Source organism: Sprattus sprattus (assembly GCF_963457725.1).
Source record: "Sprattus sprattus genome assembly, chromosome: 2".
Taxonomy (NCBI): Eukaryota; Metazoa; Chordata; class Actinopteri; order Clupeiformes; family Clupeidae; genus Sprattus; species Sprattus sprattus.
The window spans coordinates 57,664,554-57,684,262 of record NC_137921.1 but is presented as its reverse complement, the minus strand read 5'-3'; the positions used below and the strand labels follow the sequence as shown (position 1 = coordinate 57,684,262).

At 41.2% G+C, this 19,709-nt stretch overlaps 2 protein-coding genes across 2 annotated transcripts in view; one reads left to right on the top strand and one right to left on the bottom strand.

The window, feature by feature from the left end:
- The window catches only part of tmem131 (transmembrane protein 131), a 41,925-nt gene extending 38,798 nt beyond the window's left edge, over positions 1-3,127 (bottom strand). Inside the window, exon 1 of the mRNA XM_080832336.1 lies at positions 3,000-3,127. Coding sequence (XP_080688462.1) covers positions 3,000-3,120 — 121 coding nt within the window. The 5' untranslated portion in view covers positions 3,121-3,127. The remainder of the gene's footprint in view (positions 1-2,999) is intronic.
- Positions 3,128-3,661: 534 nt separating this feature from the next.
- On the top strand, positions 3,662-19,495 carry LOC308360422 (von Willebrand factor A domain-containing protein 3B-like; the record flags this gene model as incomplete). The annotated part of the gene is made up of 26 exons (XM_080832337.1): positions 3,662-3,836; positions 4,043-4,131; positions 4,231-4,484; positions 4,572-4,728; positions 4,968-5,140; positions 5,256-5,374; positions 5,810-5,926; positions 6,126-6,310; positions 6,492-6,646; positions 6,848-6,986; positions 7,146-7,277; positions 7,978-8,076; positions 8,352-8,537; positions 8,962-9,092; positions 9,188-9,273; positions 9,442-9,603; positions 10,267-10,330; positions 10,460-10,616; positions 11,837-11,958; positions 12,311-12,361; positions 12,506-12,698; positions 14,203-14,311; positions 14,684-14,808; positions 15,002-15,139; positions 15,292-15,389; positions 19,447-19,495. The coding sequence occupies 26 exons, from the start codon at positions 3,662-3,664 to the stop codon at positions 19,493-19,495; spliced, it is 3,465 nt and encodes a 1,154-aa protein (XP_080688463.1).
- Positions 19,496-19,709: the final 214 nt, after the last annotated feature.

The following is a 19,709-nucleotide window of genomic DNA, read 5'->3' as shown; positions in this document are numbered from 1 at the left end:
ATTAAAACAGTTCACAAGACAGAAACGCCCTTTACACGGTCAAATTAGATTAGATTAGATTAAACTGTAGTCACTGTCCAGAGTACAGGTACAAAGACAATGAAATGCAGTTAGTATCTAACCAGAACTGCAGAATTTTTTTATTATTTACATATACGTGCAGAAAGAAGGGTGCACTACAGCATAAGACTGAGTCTATAGACTACACTATGGATTCAATTATTTTGTTTTCCCTCATCAATCTACATACAATACTCCACAATGACAAAGTTAAAACAGGTTTTGGAGTGTTTTGTAAATGTATTGACAATAAAAGAAATATCCTACTTATAAAAGTCTTCAGACCCTTCACTTAGTACTTGGTTAAAGCACCTATAGCAGCAACTGACAGCCTCAAATCTTCCTGGGAACGATCCCACTAGCTTGGCACACCACTCTTTTGGGAAGCTTCTCCCATTCTTCTTGGCAGAATCGCTCAAGCTCAAACAGGTTGGAAAAGGAGCGTCAGTAGTACACAGTCATTTCAGGTCTCTCCAGAAATGCTATACTGGGTTTACTCTTTGCACGCTTTGTTTCATCAGACAAAAGGGTTTTACTGCTCATGGTGTGAGAGTCATTCATGTGCTTTTTAGCAAAATCCCAGCTAGCTGACATGTGTATTTTAGTGAGGAATGGCTTCCACCTGACATTTTGACATTCCAGACATTTTGACTCAGATTATGGCACAATCCTGTCTCGCAGGTCTGCAGTCAATTCTCTCTCTTGGCTTTCAATTTGACATACACCATCAACTGTGAGATCTTATAAAGACAGGTATGTGCCACTCCTAATTCTGTCCAATTAATTTAATTAAGCACAGGTGTTTTCCAATCAAGCATCTCAAAGGCCACTGAGAGGAGGATGCACCAGAGCTAATTGCAGGTGCCATTACAAAGGGTCTGAAAACTTTTTAATAAATTAACAACACTCCAAAAAACAGTTTTTGCTTTGTCATTGTGGGCCATTGTGTGTAGACTGATGAGAAAAAACTAAATTGAATCAATTTTAATACGAGTCTGAAACATAACAAAATGCTGAAAACTCAAAAGGTCTGAAACTTTCTGCAAGTGTAATCTATTAAATATGTTATACTGGTGAAGTGGATTGTACGGGTTGTAGCCCATGTACAGAATAGACAGTTGGTTGTGGTTGCCTATATCCCTCAGACTCAATGTGAATGACTCCAATATGTAATTGCAAACACCTTTAGCTGGACACCTAGCCTAATGACTCGTCAACAGTTTCAGCCACTTCTATTCTATAACCCTAACTCTTGACAGCAAGTTACTCTTTTAGCACACACCTTAGGACTGACACACATAATCTAAACATCCCCAGTAGTGCATTTGGGTTCCTCTGTTCTTGAACTTCCCTAACTGTGAGTTTAATCCTAAGGATTACAGGAACCCAGTTGCACGCAGTAAGAGATGAGAGCAGAGAGCATACACCCTGCCTTATCAAGCCTGTACCATACTTTAATTCACGGCAAGGCAGCGAGGCTACTCCTTAAGTTTAACCTCTGTAGAAGGGACAATAATAGAACCACTTCCCAAAACTGTTTCAAATCAAGTATAGCATCGCAATGTCATGACAACGATGTCTTCACACTGAAGTCAGGGAACTATTCTGAGCTACTAAGAATAAAGCAGGGAAATAAATAGTGGCCGGGAGTTGGTGGAAAATGCTACAAACCATATGTGCCATTTCCCAAAATACTTGTAGAAGTTAAATGCTTATCAAGACTATAATACGAGTAAAAGCTGAGGCCAGATTCTTGTTGAAATAAGCATTGCTGGCAAGTATGCTGCCGTAGAGGGTTTCCCAGTAGTTTCACACAGATAACAAGATTGTTTATGGGACAACAATTTTCAGCTTACGTGTAACGTTACCCAGCTGTCTGGTTACGTTACTATTTGGCATAACGTTAGCTGACAGCTCAAACTACAGTAGCGCGCTAACGTTAGCGTTTTTGCTGATTTCAGAAATCCTATGTTATCCAACATTACTGACTACACTTTACAGTCAACGTTATTAAAGAATCAGTGCAAGACTGTCATAAAATGAAATGTAGTCAAACACGAATCTAAAAGTCCACTGTTGTTGGAGAGCTGTAAGTTAAATATAGGACAGCTCAGATCAGCTCTATAAGCTAGCTAGCCAAAGAGGTTCATAGCTAATTACCTACTTATTTCACAATAAAATCAACATACAATACAATAACTGTTCATCGTTGCTACAAAGAGACCATGATGACACACCTTTCCAAGTAACTTGTGACTTCACTACTGCCCATGCTACGTTGGCTGACAGGAGGGCAATGCAGTAATGTTAGTCAAGGGGAATATCAAATGAACTCCCAACTCCCAAGAGTTGAGCTTATACAATTTTAAAACAATTATATTTATCACTCAATGACATAGTATTGTTGTTGTTTTAAAACACATAATTTCCGGCTATCATATTGGCTGGTCAGTGTCAAAATTGTTGCATTACCTACAACAAGACTGATTAACAACCATCACTTTGTGCTAAGCTAACAAGCAAGCAGTCAAATAGCTGGCTAGCTAATATGGATTGACTTGCCACTTTTTGCCCAACTATGGAATATCTTCAATACTTCTTCTTATGTGTGATAAAAAACGAGGGTTTCATTTAATTTCAATCACTTATTGTGTTTACACACCTATGTTAGACATGCTATAGGGTCAAGATAGCTGAACTATCAGCAAGCTAACCACAGCTAACATCGGTTAAGTTGCTTCTCCGTTTGTTGGCCACGGAGAACACGTCTCGTTTCCCTCTGTAGGGCATGACAAGACGGCAAGGCTAACCTCGGATCCTCGGTCATTCTAACTTACTTGCTAGCAAGCTAGCTAACAAACTATTACTTGGCAAGCCTGACAGTCAATAACATCCCAAATCAAAATTCACAAACATTTTACAAACTAAATATGACTTACCTTGTTTGTTTGATTGTGCCACATGAATACATGCAATAAATAAAATCCTCATAACTGCCATGCATGATAATTTTGTTCTTTTTAAGTGTACAAAACTCTGTGTACTTTCCTTGCTCGCCATGCTGATGTTTCACTATGAATACGACTGAGCCACTGTTTTCATACAGATATAAACACCGTTCACACATGAGCCATCATGTGGATAACTTGGAAATTGCAGTTCACTTGCCAGTTGTAACTTCAAGCGGAATTACAATAATCATGTCTTTTGAAGCTTTGCGGCCGGTTTCCGTCAACGTCAACAAGCTGAAAGTAAAAAGATGTTAATCCTCTATATTATTTCATACTATATTTAAGAAGTGGCATGAGCATGATTGGACCCTTAACAAAAGACATAAGTCTTGGTGTGGAAAGGGTGGATTGGAGAGTGCTTGACAACCATCATGTTACCAATGTCAACATAAAGGACTCCACTGTACCCTACAGAAGAGGTTACGCTAATGCGAGGCAACATTAAAGTACGTACAATATTATTTGTTGATGGGAAGAAAACATGTTTTACAGTATAACAAACTGATGCATAATAATGCCAGCTGTCCTTCAAATTCAATTTCATATGAATTTGAACATCCAGCTCAAAGTTTTTGTGCACTCTTTACAGCATGTCATCGCTAGGTGAAATTTGCAGTGCGGGTGAAAGAAGAGACGCAGCAACTCAGGATCATGATTTGAATACTCTGATCTCGTCGACCGAGTGGCTTAGGCATTATGGGCTGAAGCAAAGCAAACTCAGCCTGAGTCAGATCCTGGCAAACATAAGCTTTAAACACAGTGAAGGTAAACTGCATGGAAATATGCAAATAAAAAACAAATAGAAAAGAAAGTTAAATGGCCTGTGCCCAAATATTAGGCTATCTGTAAGCCAGTTTGGAATTTGATTGTCATTTTAAAATATGAGGTTTTTGTTATTGTAGTCTATTTCCTGGGCCAATTAACTGTGGTACCTACTTGTAATCAGTATTTGTGTTGACTGCTCTCTCCAGACTATATTCACTCCTTGGGGAAATCTGTCTCCTCTCAGTATGGCTGTGGTATGTTCCCACAGTTCACCATACATGGAGCTATCTACAATGTATGTATCGTTGGCTGATACCAACACAATATTAGCTTACATAAAATCCAGTAGGACTGACATTTATGTGATGGTGGACATGTCTGTCTCTGTTGACAGCTCACAGCCTCTCAACATGAGCTGGAGGAAATATGTGAAAGACTGGAGAGAAAAGAAAATCTGTACCAGCAGAGGCTGAACTGGCTTACGACAGGTAGTAGGCAGCTCTTTGGTGTGATCCAGGAGAAAAGGGTTACAGTAGTAGTGGACCTCGGAAGTAGTCCCTCGATAGCACACCACCAGCAGGCCAAAAGGACGCTGAATCAGGTCATCCATGAGCAAGTCTCGCAGATTAACTCGTTCAATATTATCAGGTAAGGATGGTCTATTTTAGAAAAGCAGAACGCCATTAATGGTTCAGTTTTCTCATTTTTTTTTCTCTCGATTTTCTTACCCTACAGTTCAGGAGCTCATGTGAATGCATGGAGGCAGAAGGTTGTGGACATCAATGAGAAACACTTACAGTCTGCCACTGATTGGTTGTGGGCCTTAGAGCCAGAAGCGTCTTGTCAGTTTAACACTGCCAATGCACTTCTTAAAGCAATGGAGGACACTATGGTAAGGCCTTTTGCTTTTCCAATGTACATCTAATTTTCCTGATCATCAAGCAGACCATGTACTTTCACTTATCACCAACCACCATTGAAACAAACAACAACAAAAAACAAAAACAAATGTAATAGTTTTCTTATCAAGTGCAGGTCTAGACCTTTCCTTGTGAAGCCTTTGGTTTCGGTCTTCATTCTTTCCAATAACTCACTTAAGCTGTGACTCTGGTTTTCCTTTTTGGTTGTCAGACTGAGGCGGTTTATTTGTTTGTTGTTGGAGATTTTGCGGATAACATTACAGATGTGTTGAGGATGAGGATGCTAGATGGTAATGGCTGTCCTGTGCACACAGTCTCATTCAATGCCAAGGCAGAGAAAACCATCTTAGCCTTACAGCACGTGTCCTTCTTAACCTCAGGCAGGTGAGTCAGTCAGTTTTGGGATAGTGAGAAGGCTTAATATAGATAGCAGTTGGATGAAATCATCGATGTGGATTGTGGGTTGAGCATGTTTCTTTCACTCTGACTGGTTCTTCAGGTTTCACGCATTCGCTGAAATTTCTATATTTGTGGATGAATTATGTGACTCATCCCGGAGGAACGCTGGGTGCGAGGCGTGTGAGTTTTCCACTGAACTTCCAGGAGGAGTGCCGCCAGGTAACTATGACGACGCATAACTCACAAGCAGGGGCACTCAGACCCTTTAGAGAGGACTTAGTACAGCCACTAATCAATTAGTCAATCAGCATGAATCAACCAATCTACGGCAGTAACACATCAAATGTCTGGTCAATTCATAACCCTTGACCCTAGTATTGAATTTCCATGGGCTCAAGGGCTTAAGACAACAAGATTTACCCTCAATAGATGAGTCATTCGTTGGTAATGTAAGAATAGGCTATTCTTCATAGAGTAGTGTACATGGATCTGTGCTGGTTTTTTATAGCAAGCACCTCCCAGCAGTGTCATTCTGAAATATTTAACCTAGAGTCAAGTCTCCTTGCAATAATCAACATTGTTGATTGAACTCCTTAAGGACAGTCAGAATGATCTATTACCCCATTTGACTCCACTTGCACATATTTGTCCCAGGGTGTGGAGTTAGAGAGGATGTCTATATGGTCTGGAGAAAGAAGGAAGAGGCCCTTCAAATCAAAAATCAAATCCAAGCCATCCTGAAAGAACTATTTCCTCCAGAATCTAAATCAGGTAGGCTATGCATGTCACACTATATCATACTATACCCTGCGATCCCACAGGGTACTGTGCTGTACAGCATTATACCATATCAGATTGTTATGTACCCTACTATACCCTTCTGTACTGTACCATACCCTACCCTACCCTAGCCTACCCTACTACATGACTTGCATTTGTTTTAAGAAAAGTGTAATGATTTCTGTTACAGAAGCAGACTTGTGGTGTGGCTGTGCCTCAGAGGCCTGCCTAAGCTCCAGACAGTGGCTTCAAGAGTTTGGACTAAAGGCACAGAAGCTGACAATCTATGACGCTCTTGCCAGCTGTGCCTTTCACCACTCGGATGGCGTTGTAGACATGAAGTCCATGCCAGATGAGAGTCTCCAGTCAGTTGCTGTGAGTGAGCAGCTACTTTCTCCCTGTCTGGCTTAATATGATATCAGCAATATTGGTTGAAATAATACCCTTTGTACCTCATGGTCCCCTTCCGTGGCCAGAAATAACAGTTTGGTCAAATTACAAAGTTCATCTGTGCTGTATGTTTAAAGTCATAATTCCATGTGCTTCTTTACTATAGACGACAGGTAAAAAGCTGATCAATGCCAAGTACTGCAGCAGATTTGTGCACATGCGCTGGAAGGGTGGCTCTGTGGTTCACGTCTATGTCACTGCTGAGGTGTGCAGACAGTATGAGGAGAAGATGCTCAAAGCCTTAGGAGCTTTACAGAGGAGGTATAGAGAGTTACACTACAGCACAATGGGGGAAATTAAATATATACCGAAGGAATGAATGAATGAATGAATTAATGGATGAATGAATGAACGTGAGTGTGTGTGAAGTGTAATGATTTTTGAAGTGTCTACATTGTCTTCATGTGCAACATTTTACTTGTGCACAAGTTGTCACTTGGGTACAAAATGTTCTTTCTACAGAATGGAATGGCTAAGGGGTGGGAGCAGAGCGCTCTTTGGCAACATTCTGGAAGACAGAGTGTATCTCCTCCTTGATACTTCAGAGTCTATGAGACGCCATCTGCCTTGGTTGAAAGAAAAGGCTTACCAGCTCATAGAGGTTTGCATATGCTACGTTTTTGATTGATACAGTGCAAACAACCCACATGTAGTTCTCTCAGCAAACAGATCGTATCTCTTAAAGGCTACAACCAGATTTAACATTTAAATATATACGTTCTTTGTTTTGGAGTGACTCCAGCAGTCCTTGTAATTACAGGAACAGCTATGCCAGAAGCAGAAAGTAAACATGCTAGGCTTTGGCACGCATGTGACGCTGTGGAGAGACAAGCTAACAGAGCTCAGCCCTCAGTTGCTGGTCAGCACACAGCATTGGATCGACAAATTGCAGGTGTGTTGGGTCAGAGTGATATGATCAGAGTTCAGTGTGAGATGGACGTTAGTTTATGTTGCCACTAAAAAATGTCATAAAGTTAGTCAAAAGTATGACAAAAGTAAAGTTCACTGGAATGTAATCTAGGGTGACCATATTTGAGTTCGGGAAAAAGAGGACACTTTGTCACGGGGGAGGGGGCGTGGTAGTGTATAGCATACAGATGACCCCGCCCCCTCCCCCAGCGACTATGTTTTGCCATATTTTTTCACATATAGATGACCCAGCCAACTTCCCCCGTGGCGAGGTTTTGCTATATTTTCCACATGCAGATGTCATGTGCTGTTGTAAACTATGCAAAGTTGAATTGTTAACAACATCACATGACGTCTGCATGTGCCACAGCACATGACGTCTGCATGTGCAAAGTTGCATTGTTTACAACAGCACATGACGTCTGCACCTGGAAAAGATGACAAAACCCCGTTGCAACTAGCCACTGGTTGCATTATTTACAACAGCACATGACATCTGCATGTGGAAAAGATACTAGTTACTAGTGGGAGCGGCTGGTCAAGTAACCTAATTGAAACGTCTCCACCAAATGTGTTTTCCCAAGCACCAATAAGGATTCAGATGTTTGCGTGTACCAATGCTTTTACATACAGCTGTTTTATTGTCTTGGTGTCCTTCCACCATCCTCTTTCTCTGTTACCAGGGAGGTGGCTCTACCAACACACTGGGTGCTCTGGATCGGGCTTTGGCTGATGAGGGTACTCAGGCTGTGTACCTCCTAACGGACGGGAGGCCTGATCAGGTATTTATCTTACGATGGGACCAGAGTTTAGGTATCATATTCATTTTTATCTCACAGAGAAGTCGGTTGGGAGTCTTTGGGATGGGCACACGCTAACTTACACACTTACAGTAATTGAATATGCACACCTTTATGCATAGCAGAGAAAAGACACAAATGAAGGCATTATATGCTATATGAAATGGATTGCACATGGGAACCAACAAGGTATGGTACTGATGTCCAGAAAGCTGAATATTCATATGTATGATAACAGACTATTTCCTGTTCTTTAGCCTGCCAAAGACATTTTAGAACAGGTGAGAAGGTGGTCTCCTGTGCCAGTTCATACCATCTCCTTCAACTGTGATGACCATGAGGCCAACAGCTTCCTGCATGGGCTCTCCCAGGAAACAGGGGGCAGATTCATCAGTTACTTCACAGATGCCCAGGAACAGCCTGCTGCTGAGAGGCCCTATGAGGTATGCTTTGGTCAACATTCTGTCTACCCCATCTTCTGCCTGTCATTTATATACAGTATATATATGCATATACAGTACCAGTCAAAAGTTTGGACACACCTTCTCATTTTTGAGAAGTTTTTTCTTTACTTGTATTATTTTCTACATGGTAGATAACACTTTTTTTGTTTAGCTCATCATTCCATATGTGTTCGTTTATAGTTTAAATGTCTTCAGTATCTACAATGAAAATAATAAAAGTAAAGAAAAAACTAACCCTAACTCAAAAAAATCCAAACTTTTGACTGGTACTGTATATAAACTATATATACAGTATATATATATTTTTACAGCTGTTGACCAATGAGCTTCAGGCCATGGTCTTGTGAGGTTGAAGTTATCTCCAGTGAGGATATGGTTTGGGTAAATGTATATTTTCCAAAAGAATGAAGACCTTCAGCTTTTAAAGACAGAGATGGAGGAAGGACAGAGAGCCCTTGATAACGTCCGTGGACTCCGTGCTCAGTGTATCCTGTTGGACACTTTCCATCATGGCACCGGTGACACAAACCAAAGGTAAGAGAAGTAGCAAAGCATCTTTAACTTTGATAGAAAAATTCTGAATATTTTTTTATTTTTCAATGTTATTTATTTGCAATGAATCTATCCAGGCCCTGCCATGGTCCACATTTGCAGCAGCTCCGGGGAGGTCAAAGGGAACAGAAATTCAAACGAGTCAAGACTGCAAGATGTGAAGGTGACAGAAACGCGTTTGATGTGAACAGCAAGTCACTGCCTTTGCCAAACCATATTTGCATTTCACTGGATTGAGTGTCATCAAGTCATTTGCTGATAGCGTCCTTTGTGATTTTAACGAGTCTTTGTTTTTAATGTGTCCCTGGCTGTGTGTGCTTTATTGGTTTAGCTCAAACAAAATCCAGCTTGCTTAGGCACCTGTCCAGCAGTGGCACCTCTGATGCAAGAACTCCACTCCACAGTAGCACAGACCCTGAGCAGGGGTGGCTGCTCCCCGAGACTCTGGAACTGTTTCAATCAAATGCGGATAAGCAGATGCAAGTCCTTCACAGTGAGTGTTAATACACATGTAAATCCATAATGAATGTCCACTGAAAAAAAAACACATCTCTCCAGGGACTGGTTTAGTGGTTGAATGTTTTTATTTCCATCTCAGTAACCAGTATTTATGACAATGGCTTATACGCTATAAACTATTTGTTTAGTGCCAATGACTTACGAGCGACTGTTAGTGATATACTTCTGTTAGGGGCCTAAAGGAAGAGTTGTTAAATGAAGAGAAACTAAGCACACTTAGCTATTTGCATCTAGTATGTAGTAGTTGTAAATTATACTAAAGTGCTGCTTGTGACCCTTTTGGAAATCAGCTCAAGTGTCCAATTAGAGTGTGATTATAAATCTCAAAGGGTAATTGTAAAATATTACATGTGTACAGTGTTGTTGAAGAGGGGGGCAGAAATGACCTTGCTTAATCAGGTAGTTGTGACCGCTCTTTTAATTACCCCAAATCACCCTGATGAGTTGCTGGGGAGGCCAAATGCCCTGATCCAGATTAGCTCTATAAGCCAGCAAGCAAGTATGGGGCATTCAAAAAGGTTGTTCGCTTTGTATTGAGGATAAGCTCATAATGACATTATAATATGGTATGGTACGATTTATGAATCACTGGTGCTGTTAAGTAATCACTGTGTTTTCTCTCACAAATTGAATTCAGGGCTTGAAGTAACATTGGACGAAAATAGAGATAAAAAGAAGAAAAAGAAAAGAAAGCCTAAGGAGTGAGTCCAGCTTCGGCTGCTGAAGGCATAATCACTGTGACTGGACTCTGACACTCAGGCATGTAGGACCAAGTTAAACAGGAATGCCGTATCACGCTTCACGCTGTATTTTTCCTTCCAATGCTGTAGGTTTCTGGGAATGTCAACAGCAGAGTGGTTGAAGGCCAACAGTCTGGTTGTAAAGAGGTTGACTATAGTAGATGCTCTGGCACCAGCAGCCATAGCACATAATGCTAAATATGTCCCCCTGCTGGAAAAACATGTCTACTCAAAGGTCTTTAATGAGGTAAGGATCTTTGTTGTTATTATTATGGCTTTTTTCAAACCTGCCTTTGAAGGTCAATCATCACTGATTGTTAAAGTTTTTTGTGAAGTGAAAGTCACATGATGGGAGGGTCAGTGATGTCAAGGACACAGCCACGGCTTGTTCTCCCATTATGTTCATAAAACATCTGGTGGGGGAAACTGATAGTGAGTAGCTTTTTCTGTCTCTGGGGGGCAGTGCTGTGTCAGTTACGATGGTATTGTCAATGTAGTTGAGTCGAGTCTGATATTCAGGTGGATCTGCTGAGGTGCCTTGTTTTCTCTGCCCTTTTCTTTTTCTTTTAGTTGAATTGTTATCAGAATCAAACTAAATGCTGTTAATTTTTTACACAGAAAAGTTAAGCTGTCATGACAGCCATCATCTTTAGAGAAATGTTCAATACTTTGTGTCAAAACATTGGGGTACAACAATAACCCCCGTGCACGTTGCATTTGATGTGTTCAACAGAACAGTGGTTTATTATGTGTAAATATAATCCACGGACACATTCGGTCCGCAGGTGTTTGCTCTTCTTTCTGCATTTTCAGTGTCTATGAGGACATTTTACATGGAGAAAAAACACAATACGTTGTTTTGTGCTTTTTTTGTGTTTCATTTCAAAGAATTTCATTAAAATGTAGGCACTTCAGGCTGCTCTTTGTTATTTGTTACAGTGCTGCTTTTTAAATGGCACCAAGCAGACAGAAACAATGATCCTTCAAACAATTGCATGAGTGTATTCATGTCCGATTGCAGCGCAGGTTGAAATGTATACTTTACCACTCTATGGACTGAAGAGGCTGCAGATGTGTCTGCCATGGAGACCATTACTGAGGCTTTCACATCTCGCCACGTCTATGGATCTATTGTGGCAATCTACCCACATGCAATGATTCATACACAACGTATTTATACACACATAGACACTATCAGGACATAGTAGGCTTGTGTGTGTGTGTGTGTGTGTGTGTGTGTGTGTGTGTGTGTGTGTGTGTGTGTGTGTGTGTGTGTGTGTGTGTGTGTGTGTGTGTGTGTGTGTGTGTGTGTGTGTGTCTGTCTGTCTGTCTGTGTATAAGGGGGTGCTCTATTGCTTATTGATTTCTTGTTTTATTTTTGATCTTATACGATGTAAGGTGACCTGGAGTGCCATGAAGGGGACTATTAAGTAAAGTGTTCTATTATTATTATTATTATTATTACAGGTACTTCACCTGGTCCATATCTGCCAAGGTGGCACACAGAGACAGACTCTCATCAACCCTTTAGCTGTCAACTTGGAGGACTACAAATCTAGACTGAGCAAGGCTCTGCAGGTCTATGAGAGGTGTGTGTGCCTCTGTGTGTGCTCGTGTGTGCCATGTAGCTTGTAAATATATATTTCCCTACCCGTTCATCTTGGCAATGTGACATGCATGTGAATTTCAATTCAAATCATATTGGGTTTCGAAGTATCTAATCAGTTTGTAGTGGGAGAGCCAGCACCTGGCGTAATTCAATATGCCTGCTCTTAGTCATTGAGCTATGCAATTGTTTCACAGAGTTGGACTGCATTACGAGTTGAAGAGAGAGCAAGAAAGAGAGAAAGAGAGAATGAGAGAAAGAGAGCGAGAGAGAGAGAGACTTCAATACATTACGCTTGAGAAAAAATAAAACAAAATGTTTTTCCCTTACGGCAGACGCTTGAACCTGATTGCATGGAGAGCCTTACCACAGGAAGAAAAGGACAAGTGAGTAACAGGCCTTAGAATCTGTTCATACACTGCTATTGATCAAGATGATTGATGAGGGTCGATAAGCCGTTTGGGACTGGAGCGAGGGGGGTAGTACTGGGAGTTTATCTCGTGTCATATGCTGGGCTGTGTGTTGTGAAGGTTTGGCGGAGAGCCAGTGGCCTTCAGGGAGCATCGTGGGGCCCTGCTGGAGGTCCTGGAGAGGCTGGGCTGGCCGGTGGCCCAGGAGGAGTTGAGTGGGCTGGAGGAGCAGATCCAAACGGGGCACGGCTTCCTCCAGCAAGCTTCGGAGCTGCAGGGCCTCACCGGACAAGCAGCCCAAGACGCACAGGTGGTGAGTATCAGAAACCAGAGGGCTGGATAAGTAGAGAAGAGAAGCCTTCTGAGTCTGAGTCTGAACTGACAATGTGCATTATCTATGCCTATGTGTCACTCTTGTTTGAAACTTTATCTGTACAATGAGGTTATAGTTTTAGTTATAGTTTTAGAATGACCTGAAACCATTTACGCTTTATGATATGGAAATTGGTTTTGATTGAAGACTTTAAGGGTTAACAAATCATTAGTAGTTAGTTGAGACTGAAGTCACTCGAGATCAGGTCATGTCCGAAGTTGTGAGTCTTTTTTGAGTTCATGCTGCTCTCTGAAACTTGCTCTCTGCCAGTGATTCTCACAGAGACCTTGCCCACTAACCTCAGTGGTTAGAATTTAGAATGCGGGTTTAGAAAATCGCTATGGTGATACTTTCCTTCCTTTTGTCCAGTTACTATGTTCAGGACCAGTGGGATTGGTATTGGGCAGTTAGACAATAAGGGCAGACCACAGAGCATCTAGAAGTATTCCGAAGATTTTGTGGTTAGAATGTGACATTAACTCGCAATGGTTTCTTATACTGTACAGTATTCTTTATACCAGACACAATAATCCGTAAACTGTGATATAGAGAAACACAGTGGCTAAGATACTGTATGTGATAAACACAACAACAAAGATGGATTTCCAGACTGGCCAATAAATGTTTTAAATATTTCAGATAATAAGCACATAAGACATCTATGAGACAGCACCAGATTATTTGATTGATGGACCAGTGGCCTTCACACAGAGAACAGCAGCTGGTAGTTCCTTTATGACACACAAATACATTTTACTTTCCTGATAATTGTCATCTGCCAGTCCTTTCATTGTACTCATCCATAATTAGGAATAAAATGGATAGCTATATGGAGTTTGATTTGTGATCAAGCAGGAAACATTGCTCCCAATAATGGTGTGGCAAGGGTGCCTTTTTTCAGCATGCTTATTAGGCAGTGTTGTGAAAACAGTCTGTCCCCATCTGCCAGTGAAGGGCTGTTCTGTGGAGAGGCTGTTATTAAGTCCAATCACTCCTGATGGCTAATCAGACAAAGGGACAGAGGCATGACACAGGCACAGCCGCACAGCTGCACACACACACACACACACACACACACACTCTGACTAATGGACACACTCACTCATACACATGTACACACACACTCAGTCACACACATGAACACACACAATTCAGACACACACACACACAGAGAGAGAGAGAGAGAGAGAGAGAGAGAGAGAGAGAGAGAGAGAGAGAGAGAGAGAGAGAGAGAGAGAGACACACACACACACACACACACACACACACACACACACATATGCACACATACTGTATGCACACACAAAATATTCCGACACAGGTAGTGACTAAATGTTTCACTGTTTGACCTTTGTGTGTCATAAATGTTGACATCATTTGTAGGCGCCTGGGACCCTGTGCTTTGGGTCCCTCAAGATTCCTTCCTGACTCTTGTTTTCCCTAGACGACTAACCTTAACCACAAGGAAACACTGCCCAAAAAGAGACCTCTGGATTCCCTGAGGGGTCAAAAGGTTGTTGCTCGTTCAGAGGCCAATGGGGTCTACCACTCTGGTGAGTCTACCTGCTCTCTTTGCATCACAAATCTATCTCGTCATGCAGTAACTGATCAACTTTTTCTTAGTTTTTCTCAGCATCTTTATCTATGCTGCCACAAGCAATAAAAGTAATAAAAAAAACTATTGCTCTTCTCCTCCTCATCCTCTTGTCTGTATATATGCGGTCATTATATCTTGTCTTAGTATCAGGCTTGTTGCCTATAATGCCTTGTGCCATGTTTAAAGACACACTGTCATAATTCTGCATACTTGTTTCCCTCCATGTCCTCCTCTCACTTTTCATTCTAGTCTGATGTTGCTGCAGGTCTGTGTGGACTGGCCACAAACTGAGGATAAATGTACTTGAATTGTGTCTTCCATACAACAGGCATAGCCAGGAAGTGTCTCCCTGGGAAAAAAGTAAAGGTTGATTTCAGCAGTGGGGCCTGTGAGGTCGTACCCCTCTGTGATGTGCTAACAGTAGGAGGTTGTGGACCCTGTCCTTCTTTGGCGGTAAGTCACAAAGTCACAAACACAATCGCACTCAGAAAGATTTAGTCTGCAAATTATTTTTCAGTGTTGAGAGACAGAGATGCCTTGAACCCACTTCTGTCCATGGCCTGAATGTTTAAGTGCATGTGAAACACCGCAGATGCATTTGAGTTCCACTTGACTTGTAATGGAGCTTGACTGATTGACACCGTAGGTAGCGGACTTTGTGTTGGTCGCCACTGGGACAGAGGACCCAGGTGATCACTTTCTCCCAGGAGTTGTCATAGCAACCCCTCGTCGTTTGGAGGCTACGGACAAATTATTCACCATCCTCAAGTACAACAATAAGGAGGTACACATGAGACTTGAACAACATCTGTTTGGGATAATGTTTTATAGCCCTCCTTAAAAACCAAGATTACCACTAGAAAGCAAAAATGAACATAATGTGCCCCTCAAAGATCTTTGCTTGCCTTCATTGTTGTTTCTATCATTGGCTGTCAGGTACACACCTTGCGCTATAAGGTCATCAAGATCAGCCAGAGCAGATACCAGGCCACTTGTCTCCGGCTTAGGCAGCTCCGTCTCACCAGGAAAACAAAGTGAGAGGACTCTTTTGTTTTTTTTCTAAAATATTATGTGCAATGTTGTGTGAGAATTTGTACGAATCTGGAAATTATTAATACATGATAAATGCTACTGGTCAGAATTTTTAATACAAGAACATCTTTGCCCTCACATTATTTAATTTCATTTATTTAATTTCTCTCTAAGGGAGTAAGTTCTTCCAGAGCCACCATATAAAGGGAGATGTGTCAAAGGATGGACCCATTGGGAAAACCTATTCAATATCAAAATCAATTGACCTACACACACTTTCATTCAATGGTATTTGTTTGTTTCTGAAAAGGGTTGTGTCCTCAAACAAGTATAGATATACACATATACATGCTCTGTCATGAGCAACAGGCCAATTGTGCCCATTCTGTTAATGTATTATGCATACACTATACATAATATAATTGTTTACATATTTTTGCATAGTTAAGATACGTCAGTATTTCAAAATACAATGTATTAAGATATATAGGTTATCATGATGACATATCATACCAATATGATATCCAGGAGTCAAACATCAAGGAGGATATCTTCATTTAAGGGGAGGTGTGGAGGTTTTGTTTGCAAAATAACAATACAAAATAAAATACTTAAACACAAAAAAGGCATTTATGTTTTAGGATTATTATATTTTACATTATTCACAATGTCCCTTCCTTGGCCTCTGACTGAGTGATCCTGCAATTGATAGATTGACAGAGTAACTTTTTGTCTGGTTGTATACATCACATGTCCTTACATGACCGCAGTTACAAGGAGTCCACAACATCTAATTGGGACAGAACTTGGAAACAAAGTAGTTCTGCTGATGAGCAGATTTAACTGCATTGCCCAATATTGTGCAGTGACTCTTTGGGTTTGTTTATCCATTTCTCTTTTGGACTGTGTAGCGCAATGGTATGAAATGTACACCATTGCCATTTCAGGTGATAGCTTTTCAGTCAGAAACATGGCTGTATGTTGCCTTGTGGGTGGGCTAGGGGGAGTATCCACAGAAGGTTGTTTTTTTCTAAACTCACTGCTGTTTTGTCAACTGAGACAGACAGAGAGGGAGTGAGAGGCTCCTAGGTGTACTCTTGGCTGATGCATTCTGGGAAACCTGGGTTTTAAGTACAGTGATTAGCTCTGCCCTCTTGGCCGGCTTCGTAAAGAGGCTTTGAACTGGTCTTAGGTCTCAAAGCACCTGGACAGGCTCTTGACTCTTGGGGGTTGGTGACATCACAGAGCATGCCAAGGAGAAGTGCTTTATGGTCATCGCAGACCCTGGATCTGAGATTTTTCAGTTTTACTTTAAAATGTTCCTTTACATCATGCGGATCTACTTTGCACATTACATTTTAAAAGCTTGTCAATTTCTCCTTCAGGCTTTACAGCGCAGACCCTGGATCTGAGATTTTTCAGTTTTACTTTAAAATGTTCCTTTACATCATGCGGATCTACTTTTCACATTACATTTTAAAAGCTTGTCAATTTCCCCTTCAGGCTTTACACGCCCGTATACCAATGAGTCAGCATGTCCCAGTGTTTCACAGTGACAGCAGGACGTCAATTAAAAGAATCAAGTTGAATCACACACTACGTTAATCATGTAATCGCTGATGTTACACTCTGAAATGGTAATCCACTGGTTGTGGGACCGCAAAGATTACTCAACACCTGTTATTCTTAGCTACGCTGCTGAACATTGCAGTCAGAACACTATTTTTGGAGTTGGTACTGAACCTCTATTTTTAGAAATAACAGGCAATCTCATTTTACCAGGGATGTTTTTGTCTGCTTCTGATTGCCATCAGTCTGCTGTAAACTACCAAGTCATAACATGTAGATTGGTTAAAGTATGGTAAAATATCTGACTACATGTGTATTTCCACCATGTAAATAGATTGCACATAATCGCCATCCAGAACATTTGCACAGTAAGTGTAACCATTGACAAGCCAGATACACAACTAAGATGGTTGACAGTGGAGTTGTGGGTAACATTGTTATTTGGATAGTACGCCTGCAGAGATTCTACAGCTGGTTTGTTGAAATTCTGCTGTAGATTTGTTGAATTGTTGATAGTCTTTCTAATTGTTTACTGTACTTCACCTTAATCAAACCCAACCACTATCCTTAGACATAACCTATCTGGGGGTCCTTTTACATGCATTTTTTTAAAGGGATTTGGTCTAAAAAGACAGATCAAAGGGGCACTTGGCTGTAATCTGGGATTAGCGGAACAGCTCTGCACATTGCCCTAAAGTCTTTTCGGGTCTCCCAAAGATGGCAGTGCAGTGCTGTGTTGATGTTGGGCAGGTGATCCTCTGTGGAACTGGCTTTCTAGCATCGGCTGTAGTTGCCTCATCTCTTGTTCTTTACAGTTTATCAAGCCACAGCAATGTATATAGTGATTAGTGATAACTGCATTGTTGACTACAGTTGTTGGCTATATTGTTCAGTTTATTGGCTATAGCACTGGTTCTGTCCCTCACACATTGATGAATGAGATGTGGGTTTTCTCGCTTGTTCCCTGTTTTGTAAGGTAATAGTGTCTTGCACAGGTGTCATGGGTATAAAACCTCAATATGCTAATAATTGCCACCCATGCAACACCCATGCATCATCACCTTCCAACATCCGTATGAGAATGTTACTCATTTTAGTTTCCTTGGATGGTAAGAAGCATTTGGAACCAGATTGAGAAGAGGCTCCGCCTACTTTCAGTACGATCGCATGGAGCTCTCCAACGGACTAGGTGCTGAAGGCTGTGTTTGGATGCCGAGAGTTCTATGGAGCGTATTTTCACGAACGTAAAGGTGGAACAAAATGGACACATACATAATTTAGGCGAACTCAGATAACAGATAACCAAAGCACAGGCTTGAGCGTCTCTTACAAGTATGGACTTACTCACTATCAAGAGGGTATATTAACCGTTCATTTTGCGACCAGAAGACAGCACAGGTAAGTTGCAGCACTAAATAAATGAATGGCTAGGTGAAAACAATTCGACTTGGTGAAAAACTATTTGGTTTAGTGAATTTTAGATGGTTTCTATGAATGATTGTTTTTTATATTCCTACATTAACTTTGGAGTTCCACTATTAGACTAGAAACAGACAGTGAGGCCACATGATATATTCAAATTTCTAGCAAGATTTAGCATACTGTTGCTGAGTGGGTTAGCGCAGATTTACTAAGTACAGCCGCACCTGTCGCTACTTGAAGCTGCAAAGGAGTACAGTGAAAAGACTGTGAAATGCCAAGGTCAGACAGTACTTTTTACATGTTTCAAATGAGCTCCTTCGCAGATATGACCATGACGTTTAATGAATTACATGGATGTACATTGTGTATATCGTATCTATGTGTATATGTTTGTTATGACAAAGAGGCAAACAGAAGAGTCAAAGAAAGTGAAAGAAATTACGTAAGGAAACATCTCTCCAACAAAAGCGAATGAAATGTAGTGAGTTCAAAATGTCATCTGATCTGACTCTGCAACAGGTGATCTGGTACGGGTGAGGGCCAAGTTTGGTCCTGAGTCACCTGCTATTTCTGATGGCCTGTCTGATCTCCAATCACAGACGTTACTGAACAGAAAGAGCGCTGAGTAGCCATGGTGTTTTAAAGCCGTGCTGATCTTTCAGCAGGCAGGCTGCAACGTTGATCCTGTTTGGCCTTAAGTCATAATCATGTGTATTCTTAGACACCCAGCTCACATGGATGTGATTTCAATGTAAAAATGTACTCAATCAAAACGTTAAATGCCAACCAGTGACAATTCTCCCAAGCACATTGTGTTGGCTGTTTCTGTTTGACTGAATCAGATCCAGCTGGGGGTGGACATCAGCTGTAACAGAGTGGGCAACGTGGTGGGTCATAATATTGGATACATTGGATTTAATAGAGGCATGTTTAGAGGCTGTTTTTCAGGCTTTTCCCCTGTAGGGTGATCCATATGTAGGTCGTTTTGAGGTGTTTTGGCTGGGAATTGTTACTTTTGGATATTATTCATGAGCTTAACAAAGCGCTTCATGATTTCTTTCACTGCAGCATTTTATTTACAGCCAAATGTGATTGGCTGGCAGAATCTGACCAGTGAAGATGGCAAAGATCTGCACTAAACAGTCCTACCCGACCAGTCAGAGGTTATCAGATGGCAGCTCTGACGAAGACTCGGACAATAGTCCCAGCAGGTCAGATCTCATAACGGTGAACTTGCATCTGTCAAATACATCAAATCATCAAATACATCAAATTCATACATCACCATGTTCTTCATCCTCCTGAGCTCTGGCAAACTCTAAGAGATGTTT